Source organism: Nomascus leucogenys, chromosome 6 (genome assembly GCF_006542625.1).
Source record: "Nomascus leucogenys isolate Asia chromosome 6, Asia_NLE_v1, whole genome shotgun sequence".
Lineage (NCBI taxonomy): Eukaryota > Metazoa > Chordata > Mammalia > Primates > Hylobatidae > Nomascus > Nomascus leucogenys.
Window position 1 is genome coordinate 49,098,389 of NC_044386.1, and position 20,693 is coordinate 49,119,081.

Genomic DNA, 20,693 nt, shown 5'->3' on the forward strand with positions numbered 1-20,693 from the left:
GAAAGTGGCATGGGGCTGAAAACACAGGAATTGGTTGAAAATCTGTTTAAATAGCAGTTCAAGTGGACTTGAACAGACATTTCACAAAAGAGAATACCAAGGTGGTCGATAGTCATCATAGAAATAAATGCAACTTGGACCCACAGTGAGACATCATAACACACTCATCAGAAAGGCTATTTTTTAAACTGACTACATCAAGTGGTGAGGATATTAAGCAACTAAAAGTCTCACACACTGTTGGTAGAAGTATACACTGATATAACAATTGTTTACAAATCTCTTTAGCATTATCTGTTAAAGTTGAGCATTACATACCTGTCATCCAGCAATTCTGCTCTGTTTATGTGCCCAACAAAAATACATATATTTGTGCATCAAAAGACACATATAAAATGTTCATAGCAGCATTATTCATGGTGTAAACTGAAGCAACCCAAATATTTACCAATAGGAGAATGAATAAATTGTAGAATATTTATACAATGGAATACTACTAGACAGGAATGAAAGACCTCAAACCACAGCTACATGCAACAAGAATAAATACCATGTAAAAAGCCAAATGCAAGAGTTACACATGTGATTCCATTTATTAAAAACATCCAAAACAGGTGAAACGCATCTATGGTGATACAAATCGGAACAGTGGTTATCTTTGAGAGAAAATGATTTGAAGAAACAGAGAAAGTTTTGGGATATCAGTAATGTTCTACGTCTGGATCTGGGTGGTGGTTACTTTGGTGTGTTGATGTGTTCTATGAATAAGAATATATTGAGCTGTATACTTTGTACACTTTTCTGTATATAATTTTATTCTTCAATAAAAATTTTCTTTAAATAAAAAAGGCAGCTAGATTCTCTTTTTAACTCTGAGCAATCAAGCAGCTGTCACTACTCACCTTATAGCTTTTTTCTTTATATAAAATAGAATTATTTGGGCAATAATATAAATAATTTTGTATATAAATAAATACAAAATTAAATTTACCATGATCCTCTCTTTGTGGCATTTATCATTATTGATCCATGCCAGGCCCCTCTTTATATTTTTTGATCCCCTTTTTGAAATTTCCGATTCCATTTCTCTCCCTTATAGGTATCCACTCTTGCATATTTAATGAATGACTTTGTAATTTATCCTCCACACCTCTATTCACACATACTTGTACCCGTGAATAATATTCAGCATTACAGTTTTTGTGAGTTTTTAAATATTAAAGACTTGGGCTAGACATCTATTCAACATTGTTTTTTATTTCTGAGTCAAGTAGATCGTGTCTATTCCTACTAACAGCTGTAGAGTTTTACATGTGTATACTATTTCTTTTTTTATTTTTCTCTGCTGTCTGCCATGTATATACTATTTTCTTTATTCCCCTATTGATATTTAGATGCTTCCAACTCTTTGATATATAACTATGTTGTGATGAACATCTACTTAACTGTCTCTTTGGGTGACTATGTGAGAATTTTTCTGCCTACATTTATTTTCATAACTATTCTCAAATTGCTCTCTATGATGGCAGTATAATTCCCACCAGTTATGTAAGCAAAAAAGTTTTTATTTTCTCACATCTTAGGCAGTATCTGATATTGTCTAACCTAAATGTTTTTGCCAATATGATGGGTATAAAGCAATATCTCATTGTTGTTTTCATTTGTATTTATCTGATTACTGCTAAAGTTGACATCTCCTTATATGCTAACAAGCCATTTAAGTGTCCCCATCTGTGAATTGCCTATTAATTTTTGTCAATTTTAAAAATTGGATTTCTTTAACCGATTAACAATTCTTCTATATGGAAACTACTATAACCCAACATTTTAAATATATTATCCCTCTTTTATTCCTAATAATTTCCTGGTTTTAAGTTTTAATCGTGAATCCATCTGGAGCTTATTTTTGGATGCAGTGTTTGCCATGGATCTGCTCTTATTGTTTTTCCATATAACAGGCCCATCTAATAAATATTCTTTCCCTATCTCGTCCTTAAGGCTACCATATAATATAGGGCCCTGCTGGGGGGCTCCAGCACGTTCCATTACTCACGTATCCGTTCTCATGCAAGTGTCACACTGTTTTAATGACTACCGCTTTGTTGTGTCCCTAAATATATGGCAGGACAAATCTCTCCTCTTTGAGAATTGTCTTAGTTATACAGGGCTTTTATTCTATATGAAATATAGAATCATTGTACAATTCTCCAAAAGTTCTGTAGGATTCTGACCCCAATATATTAGGCATATATATTGATTTGGGTAGAAGTGACACCTTGACCATATTAAATGTTCCCAGCCAGGAAAATGGCATGTCTCCCGTTTACCCGGGCCTTCTTTTAAGCTCTTTAAGAGAATTTTAAACATTTTCTCCACAAAGGCCAAGGGCATTTTTGCGAGTGTAATCTCTGGATACTTTATATTTTCACTAATATTGTAAATATCTTGTATTGCATCGACAATGCTCATATAAAGGACCATTACTTATTTTTGTATTTGATTTTGAATACGATGACCTTGCTGGACTCTTAACACTTTTCTTTGTGTTCAGTACGTTGATTCCCTTGGGTCTTCCATTTAAATGGTCGTATCGTCTGCTCTTTGAGGAGCTAACACTCGGGCCGGGCAGCCTCCGGATGCATCTGTTCCTGCCTGGCAGCGCGCCCCGGGCCCCAGCCTTCCCCACCCGCACTCCCGCCAGGTGCAGCCGCCCGGCCCCGGCCAATGGCAGCGCGGACTAGCCTGGCCAGGCTGGAAAGGACCAATCCCGCCGCTGCCCCCTCCCCTCGCCGCCAACTCGGGAACGGGAACAGGAGGCCGTTGGAAAACTTTGGGCAAGATGGCCCGGCGGTGATTTCCGTGGCGGTCTCTCCTGCGCCCGGCGTCTGCGCCGCAGGCCCAGCCCCCGAGCCTCGCACGTGCGGCAGCCCCGGCCCGGCCCCGGCCCCTCCTGCCCATGGCGGTGGCCGAGCTGTACGCGCAGGTAGGAGGGTCCGCTGGGCTCCTGGGAGCGCTGTGGGGGAGCCGGCCCTGCTAACGCTGACTCGACCTGGCGCCCGGGCCACACCTGCGCACCTGACACGGCAGGGCGGGCGGGCGCGCTCTGGGGACCGCGGGGACCAGGGGCACGAGCGAGCGTCGCCCCTCCGGGGCCCCGGCGTGCTCCGTCCGTGTCCGCGGGTAAGCCCCCTCCTGGCTCCGCTCCGCCTGGGTGCCCTGCGGGTGGGAAAACCCTGTGGGTGGGGCCGCCCCCTCCGCCGCTCCGGCCTCGGGGCCTAGAATCCCCTGTGCTCAGGGGTCGCGCGTGCGTCCCCATCTCCCGGGACTGGAGCGCCTCGGTCCCTTCCTACCACACCACGGGTGGAATCAGAGTTGCCCATGCGGACGAAGGAAGCTGGGACGCCGGCCAGTCTCCCGGCCCCTCCTGGGGCCCCCTTGAACGAGTTGGCATAGAAGCTTATGGCCGCAGTGTTCGGGCTGCTTTGTAGAATTCTGTGTCTTCAAAGTGCGTGAACGTGCATGTAGGCTCATCAGATGCCTGAAGCTGAAGCAGCCTGGGTCACAGGCTTGAGGGCACTGCAGTGGCACCAAGAGCTTGGGGAGCCCAGGGGCCACGAGGTGCAGTCGTAGGCTCTTTGCCTAACATCTGTACTGTTAGCAACAGTACAAACACTACAGTTTCTAAAGCGCCTTTCATATACCCTGACTCTGGGAAACACTAGAGCATTCCTCAGAAGCTTCCTTTCTGCTGGCTAGGGCTCTACCTCTTACCTCGGAAGGGCAGCGTTCCCACATATGCCCCAAACCCTCTGAGATGGGCTTGGGTAATTATTTGGATAAAGAGTGTGACAGTGTTAGCACTTTTGAAAAAAAAAAAAAATCCATTTGAATAGCCATAAAGCCTGACCCTCCTATACACCAGTTGGGGAAATCTAGAGACCTCAGTATTCAGATGAGTGGGACTAGAATGCATCCATTTCCCCAGACACATGCTCTAGCTTTCTACTTTAAAAGATGCTTTTGCTGTAGATAGAAAAGATAGTTGTAAAAAATATCATGTTTCAATGGTTTAAGCAAACGTTTTTCTTCTACTTTGGTTACTTAGTAACAGTCCGGACACAAAGCAACCAAACGGTAGTTTCTCCTCTATTGCATCTCCATTAACTGGAGTTCTAAATGGACAGTGTTTGAATTGCCCTAGTCTTGTTCTAGAATATTTTCACCAGTGAGAGTGTGAGCCCTCAGATAGCCAACAGCGCTTCTTCAGCCTTCAGTTTACTGGAAGTGAAAGAAAAGTCTTGGACTAGTCTCAGACCATACTTTGGAGGACAGAGAAAAATGCTGCTGCTGAACCTATTTGAGGTGACAGTATTTCCAGAAGCAGAAACACACAGGTGTAAGCACCCCTATTTTCAGGTGCCTCAAACCTCAAATATTTATTAAATGTCTAGTAAGTACCAGGCACAATGTAAGAAAACTGATAGGAAGGAGTTTAAAGGTACAAGCTTGGAGGGAATGAGAATCTGAGAATCCCAGAGACTGACGCAGCCCGATGGCCATCCCCACCGACCTTGTGTCCAGGTAGACACCTGTGTTCCTAGGCTGCCACCTCCCTTCCTGGTGGGCAGTTAGCCCCCATTTTGTCTGTTCTAGAGGTGGGAAGGGGAGGGCCATGGCAGCCAGAGAGCGAGGTCAGGGCTTTATTCCCCAGTGTGGGTTTTGAGTGGGGGCTGGCAGAATCAAGGGTGGTGTGTTAGGACTGTCAGATTTGTTATGTATGCCAGCAGCGCCCTTGGGCTGTGGAGGAGAGAGGCCGGGGTCACGTAGCTGAATTCTCAGGTCATTCCAGCTGTTGGAAAAGAATTAGAGCTGCAGTGTTGGCCATGGAGGGTGGAGGCAGGTGAGGCTGAGAGGCTGGACTGGGGAGTGGGGTGGGGGTTGGAGGGACCAGCCAAGGATGACATTTGAGGTTAAAGTCTGTATGAAAGAGAGCAGGGTGGTGCCCTTGAGTGAATTAAGGATGTGGCATGAGGAGGAAATATTTCTTAAGAAAGTCATCAGGCAAGTTCTGTATCTGCAGGGGTTGAAGGGGTGAGGGGGCTTCCAAGGGAAGGTGCCTTGCAGTGTGGGAGGTGTCAGAGGGAGGGGATGGGCCCTGCCAAGGGTCTCCTGCCCAGAGGTGGTCACTGAAGCCAACAAGACACTGAGGGTCTCACCAAGGTGGGAGAAGGCAGACAGAGAAGAGGGCGAGGGACAGGCCAGCGGGGAATGCATCTGTGCAAGGAGTGAGAGGAAGCAGAAGGGCTGAGATGGAGCCATCCAGAGGAGGAGCAAACAGGGGAGCTGGAAGGCACCCTGTGGGAACAGGGAAGAGGGAACTCCGGGAGAAGTCTTGGTGAGGGGAGCAATCGCTGCCAGGTGAGGTGTAAAATCATCCATCTCTTTTCAAAACCTACAGGTGCCATGCCTTAGAAATGTTCAGAGCAGCAGTTCCCCTGTTTGAAATCTCTCTAAGAAGAGCCGGTCTGGCATTCTCTGCTCGACTACCTCTAGAGGCTCCCATTGCTTTCAGACTCACTGACCAGCCACGAGGTCCTGCCTCTCTCCCTGCCTTCCTGCTCCTACCTGGCTCATGCTCTGCCAAACTCCTTGCCATTCCCTCAATGCCTTGCTTGCACGTTGCCACTGCGTGCCTTGGCACACGAACTCCACGTGTCTGAGGCCGTCTGTCACCTTTGCTCATGGCACCTGCACCTTCCACCTTCAATTTGAGCGGGACCTCTGAGAAAGCCTCTGCAGCTAGCCCCTCCGCACAGCACCTTCCATATTGCCTGTTAACAGCTCGTGAACTCTGTGTCTCCACCATTGACCAAGAGCTTTCAGTGAGCAGGGGACAGTGGGGGCTTCATAAATGTTTGATGTGCACCTGTGTGCATGACTGAACGTTTCTGCTTACAGAAATAGCTAGGACCATGGAGACGATGATATGGATGATGTTATTTTTATCTCTGTGTGCTAGATGCCATCCTCAGAGTTTCATGTGCCCCCTCTCATTTAATCTGAATAAACAACTCTGTGTGTTAGATGATCTCACACTTTTAGAAATGGCTTAGGTCAAGTAAGTTGCCAAGGTAACATACAGGTGATGGAGCCAGAGTTGAAAACCTGTGTTCTTAGTGTCTCTCACTACCACCACCTTGGTTCAACCGCCTTTATTATCTTCCTCTTCTTCAAGGGATCTGACCTTTTCCCCGCACACAGTGGGCTTGTGAGAAGTTCATCCACTTTCTAGCTACCTCTCCTGACACCCGCTTATTTATATTTTTCCTTATAATAACTAAATTGGAACGAATTCCAGTGTCCAGCAAGAGGGGTAAAATTAAGTAAATTATGGAAGACTCACATGATAAAACAGCATGAAGCCATTAAAAGTACTATTTCTGAAGAGTTCATAACATGAAAACATGGTTATGTGAAAAATGGGGCACAACAATTGTATATACCGCATAAAATATGCGGCCAGGCGCCGTGGCTCACGCCTGTAATCCAGCACTTTGGGAGGCCAAGGCGGGTGGATCACGAGGTCAGGAGATCGAGACCATCCTGGCTAACACGGTGAAACCCCGTCTCTACTAAAAATACAAAAAAATTAGCTGGGTGTGGTGGCGGGCGCCTGTAGTCCCAGCTACTCGGGAGGCTAAGGCAGGAGAATGGCGTGAACCCGGGAGGCGAAGCTTGCAGTGAGCCAAGATCACGCTGCTGCACTCCAGCCTGGGCGGCAGAGCGAGACTCCGTCTCAAAAAAAAAAAACATAAAATATGCAAACAAAGGAAAAAGACCACATATATCACTGCCTAAAGATTGGACGGTCTTTCTTTCTAGTAGCTGCAGAGAAGTCAACGAGGATGAAGGCTGGGGATGGGTTGTTAGGTTTGGCCGCTAGGTTTGGTCCCTGGCGTCATTTCTGTTTGGGTAGAACTGTGAAGGGGAAAGGGAAACTGACATGACCCGCTAAAGGGAGGAAACCAGCAGAGGACTGCAGTTTGAAGACGTAAGAAAGGCACCAGGCATGGGTTAACCTCGGAAAGGAGTGAGGGCCTGAGGCCACAGTGGCAGGAGTTGAAGGCACAGAGATACTGACAGAGAAGGAAGAAAGCCCAGAGAGCTTGACAGCTGCTGAGCAGGAAGGGTGGGTAGGACAGAGGGCTTGAGGAGAGTGACAGTGCCACCAACCATTTCTCTGACAGCATCATTCCAGACCCTCAGAATCCAGGCCACCTTCCTCTGGGTGAGTTTTCACACCTTGATGCCCATTTTAGTGGCACTATTCTCTAGCCTTGATCTGCTCAGCCATGAGTACGGTGCAACTTCTTGTGAGCATCCATCCCTCAGTGCATCCTGGCATTATGTTAGTGCTTTAAGCAGAGCTGGTACATGCTCTGCCCCTGGTGGGTCAAATCAAGTCCTGGTCCTGCCCCTTACTAACTGGGTGACACCGGGCAAGTTACTTAACCTGAGTTTCCACACCAGTATAATGGACTGAATCGTGCTTACCAGCTGAGGAGGTCACTATGAGGATTAATGCGTGTAAAATCCTTAGCACAACACCTGACACATAATGCTTAATAAAGGTTACTCGAATACTGATGCTATTATAATATGGTTGATTTTTTTTTTACCTAAATACAGACTTTACATTTATCGCTATAAAATTTTCCGTTTTATTTAGTGCCCACCGTTTCTGTAGCTTGTAAAAACCTTTTGAATCTTGATCATCTTTAGCTAATCAATCATTTCATCAGCTTATTTGATACATGTGTTTTGTTTTTTCATCTACGATACTGGTGAAAGTGTTGAATGAAAGGGGAGGTGATAGAGCTCTGTGGCATGCCTCTGGAGACCCTTTTTTTTTTCCTAAAGGTTGCTCTTGCTCATTAATTAGAACTCAGGCTATGACTGTTTAGTGACAGATTCACTGTAGTCATTCCACCATCTGTTTCTTTCACTTATGCAAGAGGAACTCACAAATATCTTCAAAGTTCTGCTGAAACTCAGATGTGCAAGGTCAAAAGAAGTGTCTTGACTAGCAGTCCAGGGCGCCTGTCTAAAATGGGGTCAAAGTTCAGTGTAATGATTTTTTTTTTAATTTGGCTAATTCTAAATAGTTTTTAGACTTCTATATACCATTAACAACTCTGGAAAATTAAATGTATCCATTATGTATGGGTAGTTCAAAGAGAAAAAAAAGGGATGAAAAGACTGAAACACTAAGTTTAGTCTTTAATTGGTGCAACTGAACCACTGGGAATTTGAATTTTTGTTCAGAAGTTGTTTATGGAGTGCTAGTTATGGGAAGTCTTTGCACTGGATTCCAAGCACAAAGACTAGGCTCTTAAAGTTCAAATGCCAGTGGGGGAGATGGGAGGCAGCTCAGCTACCTGGGAGAGGGGCAGAGAGCGCTCAAGGGGAAGCATCCACCCCTGCTAGATGGCAAGTGGCAAGGAGAGTGCCAAGATGAGGAGTGTCTCCAGCTACTCCAGACTGTTCAGAGCTGTTTGCTCTTGGATGGGGAGAGGATGGGTGGGGCTAGGGTGGAAGGAACAGAAGTACACAGCAGAAAGCCTAAGAAGGCCTGCCATGTTCCAGAAAGTGCTAGTGGTTTTGGGTGGCCACAGGCAGAGGGTGGACTGAAAAGAGGGTGAGGCCTGAGTAGGAAAATCAGCCAGAATGCTGGTTGCCCAGGCCTGGCTCTTCCTCAAAACCCATGTGGGGGTTGATTTTCAAAGCTTTTCTCTTGCCGGGCCCCACCCACAGGAATTCCAATCAAGTACAGATGAGAGAGTCTGTCTGCTCAAAGAAACCTGGTGCTCAGCCTGGCTGAGGAAGCCTCTGGGGGCTGCTGCACCGTCAAGAGAAGATTGGTGGGGGTAGGGTTGGGGGCTGACTTATGGCCATGGCAAGGGGGCTGGTGGGCAGGGGCAGACAGGAGAGAGCTTTTAAAAGGCAGTCTTTTCCAGCACCTGGTGACCGTTGGGCTGTTGGGGTGGAGACACAGGGGGGCGCCCAGCACTGTCCCAGGCTTCTGACATGAGGGGCAAGAGAGCTAGGAAGGAGGAGCATCGGCATCACTGGAGTTTGGAATTTATGAGTCTACGAGGACATTTAGGGGCTGACATCTTGGAGGCAATTGGAAATGTGGTGTAGAGCTCAAGTGCACGATCTGGGTGGGAGGTCTCAGATGCACAGGTGCCAGGCAGTTGCAGAAGCTGTGGAATTGGGTGGAACTCTCCAGAAACAGCCTATCGTGAGAAGAGGCTGGGAAGGACCTTGGGAGATACAGACATGGAGGGGAGTGAGAGGGGCAGGGGAGCCAGGGGAGGGGCCCATGAGGAGCGAGTGAAGAGGAGGAGGAAGAGAGGGGCACGGTGTGACAATCTGGCCTGGCTGACCTGGAGTGTGGACACTCCCAGTCCAGAAAGCGGTTCTAGGAGGGAAACTCATGTCGTCCCATCTTGTCCCATCTTCCATGTAAGTCTTCAAGTCATTTCTGTGGCTGGTGCCAGAAGATCCCTCAGAAAAGCAGGTGGCGTGAGAAGCTGCTGTTCTCATCTCACCTGTGTGCCTGGGGGTGGGGGTGGCTGGCATGGTCTTGAGCTCATAAGGTTCAGTGGTCCGGAGCCTCTGCCTCAGCTTGGCGCCTTGGCATGGGAGGGCACTCGGGGAAGTTGGGAGGTGGCCCTCTCTTTCTTGGCTCTGCTGAAGGGCTTGGCAAGCCGTTCCATCCCAGTCCACAGACTCCTGCCTCATGGGAAGGCCCCATATTCTGAAGGTCAGTTGACAGCTGGTTGCATTGTTTGCATGGACTGCGGACTGCATCTGTTTGGATGAATGCTGTAAAGTTAGCTCTTCCTCCAGTTTGAAGCATTGCTTTGTGGGTAGAGGAATGTGAGGGAGGAGGGGACAGGAATGAATGGGTGGAACTTACCCAGAGCTGAGTAAACTCACCGTGTTTACTTACCAGGCTGGGTTTCAGCTGCAGGGCACTCAATGCCAGCAGAGGCACCAGGATCGCAGGGTGTGGGCGGCCTGGGGTACTGGGCTGAGTCATCACTGGTCTTCAGAAGAGAAGCCGCTAGTGGTTACGTATGTCCTAATACTGCCTGCCATTTAATACCACTTTTAGCTGAAACCAATCCTAAATTATAGTTAGGAGAGCACGTGGACTCTCAAGTAGATAGTTGCAGTTCAGAGTTCAGGATTACTTTCAGGGCCAGATTCGCTTAATTAACACGGAGTTCAAACTAGGAGTCACAGGCCCTAGCTCTGCTGGAGTCCTGGTCCTTTGAGACTCTGTGTGCTGCTTGGTGAGTTATTGCTCTCTCTGGGCTTCAGTTAGGGGCTCTGTCAAACAAAAGGATTGATTGGCCTAGTGACTTTCACATTACTTCTCAGAGCCCAGGCTTCCTTGGAAGGCCCCCAGGGCTCTCAGCTCCGGCTCCCATCAGAACACCTCCACTTTCGCCTGCTTCACTTAGCCAGCTGTCACAACTTAATTTTTTTTTTTTTTTGAGACGGAGTTTCACGCTTGTCACCCAGGCTGGAGTGCGGTGGCAAGATCTTGGCTCACAGAAGCCTCTGCCTCTCGGGTTCAAGCGATGCTCCTGCCTCAGCCTCCCAAGTAGCTGGGGTTAGAGGCATGCGCCACCATGCCCAGCTAATTTTGTGTTTTTGGTAGAGACGAGGTTTCTCCATGTTCGTCAGGCTATTCTCGATCTCCCGATCTCAGGTGATCCACTCGCCTCGGCCTCCCAAAGTGCTGGGATTACAGACGTGAGCCACCGCGCCTGGCCAGAACTTCCTTTTGAAGTAGGCTTTCTGCAGCTCTAAAAAGGAGTTTGACAAACAACTTGGAGTAGATAATCAGTTCTGAGACTCTGTAGTGGCCAATTCTTGATAAATTTGGTAATTCATGTACAGTTCTTTTGGGGGGCATATATTTTGATATTTGCCTTTAAAGATTAACATTCATTGTTCTGATTATGAAAGTAATAGGTACATATTGTAGAAAATACATCCAACTCTCAGGTGTCTCTTATGAGGACCCCAATCCTAATCCATTTTAATGAAGTGAGCTTCATGAGTTTAGTAATAAATATTTTCAATAGCAGACCTGGGGTAGGAGCTGTGTAGCCCGTTCAACAAGGATGGGTGTGGGTGTGTGTGCCTGACACTGGCGTGTCTGTGTGTTTCTTTATGAGGCCTCTATCCTCCTATCTGCACAGGAGTGTGTGTCACTGCCTGCCGGGTCATTCTTCCGTTCTCGCTCTCTCAAAACTTACACATCCATGTCACGTTTCGGCAAGCTCCTGCTTTTTGCTAGCTGTTAAGGATTAAAGCAACTCAAATGATTTAGGGGTAGTTATGATTGATATCCATCCAGTGACTTTTTTGTTTTATTGATTAAGGCGATTTATATTAACTAATAGATAGGTTCCTCATCCAACATTGTCCTAGTCTAGTACTTGTACTGTGAACTTTGTTTGTTTGTTTGTTTGTTTGTTTGTTTCTTTTGAGACAGAGTTTCACTGTTGTCTCCCAGGCTGGAGTGCAGTGGTACAATCTCGGCTCACTGCAACCTCTACCTCCTGGGTTCAAGCGATTCTCCTGCCTCAGCCTCCTGAGTAGTTGGGATTACAGGCGTGCACCACCATGCCCAGCTAATTTTTGTGTTTTTAGTAGAGACGGAGTTTCACCATGTTGGCCAAGCTGGCCTCCAACTCCTGACCTCAGGTGATCCACCCACCTCGGTCTCCCAAAGTGCTGGGATTACAGGTGTGAGCCACCATGCCCAGCCTGTTTTATTCTTATTCTTTATTTCCTCCAGCATTTTTATATGAACATCTTAAGCATAATGCAGTGTTGAAAGAACTTTACAGGTCAGGCACGATGGCGTATACCTGTAATCTTAGCACTTTGGGAGGCTAAGGCAGGAGGATCACTTGAACCCAGGAGTTCAAGGCTCCAGTGAGCTGTGATCATGTCACCGCACTCCAGTCTGGGCCACAAACTAGATCCTGTCTCTTAAAAAAAAAAAAAGAAAGAAAAAGAATTTTATAGTGAACACCTGTTTTACCACCTGGATTCTGGTGTGGACATTCTACCATATTCATTGTATCCCATGTCTATCCATCTTTCTGTCCTTCTATCTGACCTTCAATTCATCTCACTTTTTTGAACCATCTTTGAGTAAGCCATATATCAATACACCTTCTAAATATTTTAGTATGCATATTAACTAGAGTTCCATATTCGTTTAATTTTTTGTGTAAAATTTACAGACAATGAAATGCACAAATCTTAAGTCTGCATTGTCTGAGGTTCGAAAAGTGCTTAGTCCCTATGTAACCCAAGCCCCATCAAGATACAGAATGTTACCATCACTCCCAGAAGATCCCCTCATACACCTTCGGAGTCACTCCCTGGCCCCACCCACCCTCAGAGGCAACTACTGCTGTGAATTTTTTCCCAGCATGCATTAGTTTTAGCTATTCCAGAACTTGATTTGAAGGGACTCACATAGGAGGTACTCATTTGTGTAAGGCTTCTTTAACTCAGCATGCTTTGGTGACTCACCCATGCTTTTGCTTACATCAGTAGTTCATTCTTTTTTATGGGTAAGTTGTATTTCATTGTATGGGTATTCTGCAGGTGTTTGTTTTTTTTTAAATTCTCATTAATGGTCATTTAGTCTGTTTCCAATTTTTGGCCACTATAAATAAAGTTACTATGTCCCATATCACAGAATTTATGTACCATTCTTTGATGGGGGGGGCTTATATTTTGATATTTGCCTTTAAAGACTAATATTTATTGTTCTGATTATAAAAGTAATAGATGCATATTGTAGAAAAATACATCAAACTCTCAGGTGTCTCTTATAAGGACACTAATTTTTAAATCCTGCCAGGCATGGTGGCTCATGCCTGTAATCCCAGCACTTTGGAAGGCTGAGGCAGGTGGATCGCCTGAGGTCAGGAGTTTGAGACCAGCCTGACCAACATGGCGAGACCCTGACTCTACTAAAAATACAAAATTAGCCAGGCATGGTGGCAGGTGCCTGTAATCCCAGCTACTCGGGAGGCTGAGGCAGGAGAATCACTTGAACCCGGGACGTGGAGGTTGCAGTGAGCCAAGATCGTGCCATTGCACTACAGCCTGAGCAACAAGAATGAAAATCCATCTCAAAAAAAAAAAAAAATCCTTTTGAGTCGGTGCCTTACCCTCATGACCTCACTGAACCTTAAATACCTTCTGAAGACCCTGTCTCAGATATAGTCAATTGGGGGTTAGGGCTTCAACATATGAATTTGGGGGACACACAGTTCAGCCCACAGCAACATGGTTCTACCTAAAGACTTGTACGTCGGCACTGAGCCACGTGTGCCGTTTCCTGCTGGGAATTGAGCAGGGTGGCTGTGTCTGGACTTCTGCGTTTCCCACTGTGGGAATCCTTGGCAGCCCACCGGTGTGATAAGATTATGATGACATTGCTGTAACAATACTTTCGTAGCATTTTACAAAGTTCTTTCAAGTACGAAGTCTAATTTAACCTCCCAGGGAGCTGGTGAAATAGGTATTGTTGTGCCAATTTTATGGATGAGAAAAATGAGGCACTAGAAGTTGTGTCTGGCCCAGAGTTCCATAGTCAAATCAGTGGTGAAAGAAATCCCTCTCCTCTAACCGTGTAGACAGCCGTGAGATGTTTCCATTAAGGGACCGCGGATTTCTTTCCCACGTACAGGCTTTCAGCGTTCAAGGTTTATCTAGGAGGCTTTGGGAGTTCTGTTGCCTATGAACTGAGGCAGCCAGGCCTGGTGCATCACAGATGCACGAAAGATCACCTCATAAGCAAAATTAGGTAGACGTATTCCTCATGAAGGAGCTGACCTAGTGGACAGAAAGAAACCTTCCTGTGTCTAACCATGCATTGATCCATGCTTTTGGAAGTCCTGAAATTCAGCTTTTCTCATCCTGTTGGTCAGTACAACAGGGTCTGGATTCCCGATCCTGAAGAAGTTTGGAAGTCTGCTGAAATAGCCAAGGACTACAGAGTTGGTGACAAGGTCCTGCGACTCCTGCTGGAGGATGGAACGGTGAGGGTCCTTGCTGTTCACAGCTACGTGGATGTGTAAAGCGGTAGCTGGGGTGTGTGTGAGGATGGGAGCACGTGGAACCTGTGGGAGGCACCCAGGGGAGGGCGCACGACTGGGCACCAGCACCATCGCCAAACGGCCCCCTGGTGCCAGGACTCACTGATGTGTCTGTACTCCTTCCCTCCCGCCCCTGTGCTGCTCTGCATCCACTGGGCCTCTCTCCGTAATGAGGGCCCAGCTGCAGGAGCCAGGTCTGTGCCATGCCCCTGCATTTCCAGGCACCCAGCATTACTGGGAGAATGCTGAAAAGTGATTCGCCATTTTGGCTTCCTGAGTCTTAGCCCAGAGATTGGGCAAAGATGAAAAACTTGGTGAGAAGTCGTTTGAGCCCAAGGCATACACTGGTAGAGAAAAACATCAAGATGAGAAGGGGAGGAAAATGAGAAGAGGGAGATAGAAAATAGGCAAGGAGAGGGAGGAGTGGGAGGAGACTGGAGGGAGTCTGTCCACAGATGTACAGAAATGTGTAAGGGAGGGAGTGTGGCAGGGACAAGAAGACAAGGACACCCAGCTTTGTGTGACATTATGAGGTGCCTCTGTTGGTGCTGGTGTGGTGAGGGGGAGGTGAGGATGAACTTTAGCAGTTGCTTCTGTGGTGGGATGAGCTAGTGAGGAGCTTCCCTGCAAGGCTGCATGTGCCTTCTGATGACGCAGCTTCTGAAGACTTTGCATTTGCTCTAAGTGTCCCTCATGAGTTGTCCTTGCCCACTGTTGCTATAGTGACATCCCACTGGATTAGTAGCCTAGGGTGACTGGATGGGTTTAGAATCAAGTATCTGGGTAGAGAACTGGGCAGGGGATTTGCGTTCCATCTAGATCCCAGAGGTGGGTCTGGGGAACATCATGTGAGGATTAATTGACAAAGCATGTATGTGGGTTCTGCAGACCAGACACAGGACACGCTACTTCTAATCAGACTGTCCTGGATTTGGGAGACATTTCCTGAGATCCTGGGAAGGCAGATGAACATAGTGGTTAAAGACACACCCTCTAGAATCAGATGGTCTGGCGTCAGATCCCGGCATGGCCACTTGTTAAGTCTTTGGCAGCAGGCCCCCAGTTTCCCCATATGTACAAAGGAAGTAATGACTGTGCACCGTCCCAGGGTTGCTGAAGTGCGATGAGACAATCCTGTGTGCATGTTTGAAGGCAGGAGCTCTGGGAAGAGGCTCCTGCTCCCCCGGGCTTCCCTTTCCAGCAGGAGCTCCTCGCAGTTTTTATTGAGTGTCTCCTGTGCACAGTCTGGGCTCCGATTAGGGATCAGATGGCTTTGTCTGGGAAGGAAAATCTCAAGGCAGCAGCTGCAGTGGCAGTTTGCTGCTTTGGTAATATCTGCAGGGCTTCAGGTGGCTACATTCCCGGCCTTGACCTGGCTGCAGAGGTGAGTAGGATGGCAGGCAGCCAGACCGCTCTTTAACTCAACCCTTTGTCAATACTGTAAGAGACAAGGTCTGTGTGCTGTAGGAAAATGTCACCTCTGCCTCCACCTGTCAACGTAATGTTCATTACATTTTCTCCCCTCCCCCAAAGACTGTCTGTCCTTTCTGTCTCCCTGTTGCTTTCACACATAACACACACAGAGGCCAAACGAGAAGTGGGGGTTGTGGATTTACAACAGAAAAACAGACAAGGAAAGTCAGTATGTATGAGAAGCATTTTTCCTGATTTTATTTTCAAAAGTGTTTAGGTTGAGAATATTCTGGTCAGGGTTAGGTCACAATACAATTGCATTGGTAACAGGGGAGCAGGAGCTGGCCTGAGGATCCGTGTCCGGTTGTGGATTGCCCTGAGTTGCTCGCTTTATGCAGAACAGACCAACCAGCCAGCAAAACCCCTGCCATGGACAAGGAAGCACTGTGCTAGTGAGAGAGCATAGGCTTCAGAGTGAGGCCCAGATTAACTGTGTGACCTTGGACAACAAACTCCAACTTTCTGAACCTGTCTCGTTGACTTTCTTGGTTGGGGTAGTCACGTCCTCCCTGGAAGGCAGTTTTGAGGATTAAATGAAACAATCCATGCTGAGTGCTTGGCATAGGGTCTGCACAGTGGCACTTGCTGAAGGGCAGCTGGGCTACCTTGTGGAGCTGGTCCAGGACCAGAGATCAGAAGGAATCCAGAGATACTGACTGAATACCAGGAAGGTGGCCTAGGAAGGTGGAAGAGAAACAAGCATGCTGGGTAACCTCAAGTTGCTTTAGTTGGGCTTCACTTCCCCCAGCGGTGAAATGGGAGTGTAGGAATTAGAATACTGTGACATTGGAAAGGCCCAGTCGTCTGTGGCACAGATGCCACGGGGCATGCTCGCCTCACCTTCGTTCTGCTAAGGCAGCTGCTTTAGGAATACTAGGTTAAATCTAGCAGAAGAGGAGCAAACCTGGGAAAATTCCTTGGCCCAGGGCTGAGAATGATAGGAATAAACAGCCCTGCTGGGGGAGCTGTGAGCCTTCGGGCAAGTGGGCGACTGCAGTCAGGAGACACCTGCACCAGGGGCCTTTCACGGAGAGACCACCACCTGCACGGACTCCTTTAGGTATCTGTCACCACCAAGTGTGTCAACTCTGAGCAGAGACTCAACAACCTTAGAGTTAAAGGGACCTTAGGTCATTGTGTCATTTTAGCTGCAGCATCTTGTTTTCAAATGCAAACTTGCATGGCCTCAATATTTAAACCACATACAGGTAGAGCCCCTGTGGGAGATTCAGGAATGGGGCACCTGGATCTCTGCCCATGTAGCTTCCCCAACACCCCTTATTGAGGCCTCTGTAGCTCTAAGGACCCCTGCTCTAGCTCCTCTTCGCAGATGAGAGAAGTGAGGCCCAGAGAGGGCGAGTGACTTGCCCCAGTGCACAGAGCCGGTGCCCTAGTCTCCTGCTCCTACTTTTCATTATTCCAGGGGTCAGCTGTGAAGATTTTCTTGTAGCTATACATACATTTGCTTTTTAATGTCAGTGATGACTCTGATGGAGGGGTGGATAGGACAAAGGACAGTGCTTCAACAGAAACACCAAAAATCTTTTATTTCCAGAGCTTTAATTTTTATCTTTGTCCATAGGAGCTGGATTATTCTGTCAATCCAGAATCTCTGCCTCCACTTCGTAATCCTGACATCCTCGTGGGCGAGAATGACCTCACAGCTCTCAGCTATCTTCACGAGCCCGCGGTGCTCCACAACCTCAGAATCCGCTTTGCAGAATCCAAACTCATTTATACCTACAGTGGTAAGGAGAGCAATTCTAGGAAGTAAGGAATGGCACTGGAATGTAAGCTTGCTGGCTAGAGCCTCCTGGTTATTTTACGTTTATACCGAGCACCCAGAGTTTGTTGTAAAAAGAAGTGTCTAGGTGGGGAGAATCTTCAACAAGAACTAAGACTGGACTACCGAGAAAAAGAGATGTAACAAAGCTTGTGTTTGAGTTTCTGATCGGATTTCATACATTTATTACTTATTTTGGGCAATGATACTACTTACATTGTGAATTGCAAAAACCTCTCCATTTGGGAGCATTTCACCTGTCCTGTCAACCAACCATCAGACCAGCCCGAGGGTGTAGGTGACTGGCAGGGAATTAATTCAGTGCATGAAGTGACTTGCCCAAAGTCACACAGAAGGTTTAATAAGCGACAGAGCTGGGGTTTCTTAAAAAAAAAACAAACTGGAGATGCAGGTGGCAGTAAGAATCTTTTAACTGCATCTAACATCTTTCCCCAGGAATCATTTTGGTGGCCATGAATCCTTACAAGCAGTTGCCAATATACGGAGATGCCATCATCCACGCCTACAGTGGGCAGAACATGGGTGATATGGACCCACACATATTTGCCGTGGCAGAAGAGGCATACAAGCAGATGGCCAGGTAGCTTCCTGCCAAGCTGGACTTCCCCTTGCTCTGCCAATGCTCCCTGCATTTGCCAGACCATCACAGTGGAGGGGAGATATCTAGGTTGGGCTCATTAAAAGAGATAGGCCAGAGGTGGTGCTTTGTCAAGCCGACTACCTGGAATGAATAGCAAACGACTGTTCCATGTACCTGACCCGTCAAGACTGAGTTTCCTGGGTTTTGTTCCTTCAAGGTAGTCAAGTCAGTCCTACCAGTCTGGGAATAGCAGACTGTTTTCTTGCAGTGTGTTTGGTTGGAGCAGTGTTGATTTATTCTCTGCTATGAGACGTTTAAGCTTTTTTTTAACCTATTCAAGGAAATAGGATCTGATGACGGGTTTTAGCTGCAGAAGGTTTTAGGTGCAGGAGACTTGGAATTTTATCCTAACTTCACTGCTAGGTGTTTGTAGGGCCCTGTGGAGTTCTCGTTTCACTAGCGCACATGTATAAAAAGCCTCCTGTGAATGAGGCACCGTGCACACATTCCCATATATCATCTGGGATGGCCTCAGAATAGCCCACGATGCAAATGTCTGGGCAGTAAACAGCTTCAGGGAATAACCAGTCCAGGTTAGGCAGCAAGTAAAAGGCAGATCTGGGATTTGTGCTCAGATTTTTAAACTCTAGTTTATTTTTCCCATAACTATCACTTTTGGCTTCAGTGTCTGCATCTGTAAAGTGTGGCGAATAAAAACACCACCCTATCTTTGTAGCTCCCTTTACAGTTTGCGAAAGAACTTTCACATACAGTGGTCTCCCTTGAGTCTTACAGCACTCCTGTGAAGTTGACTGACTTCATTGCCCTCATTTCACAGATGGGAAATCTGAGGCACAGGACCTGGACCTGCTGACTCTTTACCTAAATCTTTACTGCGTAACCCCAGCCGCAGCCCCTGAGCTCCCTCCGCTTTATGTCTTCGTCTGTGAGCTGGACTCTCAGAGGGCACCCATTCCTGCTTCTGCTGCTTATAATGAGGGGGCAGGTGGTGCTTACATGAGGTAGAACACGTGCTGCTTTCCTGCACAGATGTCTGATGGGCAGTCTGGGGCTAGACCGAGCTTCTTCAGAGTCATCAGAGACCCAGTGCCGTGCAGCTCCCTGTCCCTGGGGTGGGGCCGTCATCCTCAGGGACAAGCTAGTGCTCACCTCTGTCTTCCGTATTCTAGGTAACAAGGCATATGAGGGGAAGGGTATGGCCCTCTAGGTTAGGGAGACTTTCCGGAAGCCCCGCAAAGCACTTCTGCTCACAGCTCGTCGGACAGACCTCACTCACATAGGGAGGCTGGGATGTGCAGTCTTTCAAATGCACAGAGGGGCACTGCCTGGCCACTGGGGCCTAGTCGCTAAGAAGGAAGAGGAGGATGCAAATGCATACTGGGTAGAAAATTAGCAGCTTCTGCTGCACCAAGATTACTTCTAACCCTAAAACCCCTATGGTTCTGAGATTTTTCCCTGGCTCCCTGCAGGTCTCCCAGGTATCGTGGTGATTAGGGTCTGGGTATCGGTGGGATGAGCTCTTTGGCACTGTAGGGCTGTGCTCACTTCAGCCCTAAAGAGCCTGTTTCTCCTTGGAGGTCTATCTGTGTAACTGCCATAACAGAACAGAGCCTAAAGCAGGCTCGTGTTGGCTTTGTTCGATGCTAGACAGGTAGTGTCCCTCAGGGCTGTAGAACAGGGCTGGGATTACTAAAGCCCTGTTCGATGCCCTGAGGTACACTGAGCATGTCATTTCACTTCTCAGAGTCTTCATCTTCTCTCTTTGAAATGAAAATATTGGACCAGGGCTCAGTACCCAACGTCTCCTCTAGCATTTACATGGGAGGCTGTGGCTCTGTGCTCTAGGTCAAGTCACTCCACCCCTGTGTCACCATTTTACTCTTCTGTAAAAGAGATATCTATGTTGTAGGATTTTCATGAAGCTTAAACGAGAATCTGTATTCATCCAGCACCTGGCATGTGAGCGGTGCCACATCCACAGAGCCATGTTAGAAGCTTCCATCATCACCGTCTTATGACATGAAAAGTTTAATGCATTTTTTAAAATCTCTAAATTATATAACAGAGCATGTTGGCTTGCAGAGCGCATATGTTCCCAAGCATCTTTTGAATAATTGCTCTCAAAATAATGTCCTGGAAATGTTTTTATATTTAAGTGGGATGTGCAGAAAGGAGTTGACATAAGGCCTGAGGCTGCTATCTTTAGAGGCCTGCTTGCATCGTGGCCCATGGCTAGCCTCTGATTTCATGACGGTTTCTGGCATTACTTGATTGAAAAAGTGGCTCATTTTACCTAAACTCAAGCTGTTTGTGTAAACAATGTGCTTTATGCTGAATACCTGCTTTCCTTCTGGGAGTCTGGAATATTGGCATGTGCTAGGCAGAAGGTGGGCACTGCATCTCTAATGAGCTTCCCTGGCAGCCAGCATTTCACATGTGCCATCAAATTCCTTGCTGGAAGAATTGAGTGTGTCCTGTGTGACCCGACTGGGAGAGGACATCTGGAAGTTTGCACCCGGGTTCCACTGGACCTCACCCCGTGTGCCTTTTCCCCGTGCTGCTTTTGCTCTGTATCCTCTTGCTGCAGTCAGTCTTAGCTGTGAGG

General features: G+C 47.3%; 1 protein-coding gene across 6 annotated transcripts in view; it reads left to right on the forward strand.

The window, feature by feature from the left end:
• Window positions 1–2,676: 2,676 nt before the first annotated feature.
• MYO5C (myosin VC) overlaps window positions 2,677–20,693 on the forward strand; it is a 104,265-nt gene continuing 86,248 nt past the window's right edge. For 5 of the 6 annotated variants that reach the window (XM_030814076.1, XM_030814079.1, XM_030814080.1 and 2 more), the window contains exons 1-4: window positions 2,677–2,983; window positions 14,043–14,153; window positions 17,266–17,431; window positions 17,923–18,067. In XM_030814076.1, coding sequence (XP_030669936.1) covers window positions 2,957–2,983; window positions 14,043–14,153; window positions 17,266–17,431; window positions 17,923–18,067 — 449 coding nt within the window. In that variant the 5' untranslated portion in view covers window positions 2,677–2,956. Of the gene's footprint in view, window positions 2,984–14,042; window positions 14,154–15,239; window positions 15,595–17,265; window positions 17,432–17,922; window positions 18,068–20,693 lie in introns of those variants that run through there. The other variant, XM_030814077.1, reaches the window with a different exon arrangement.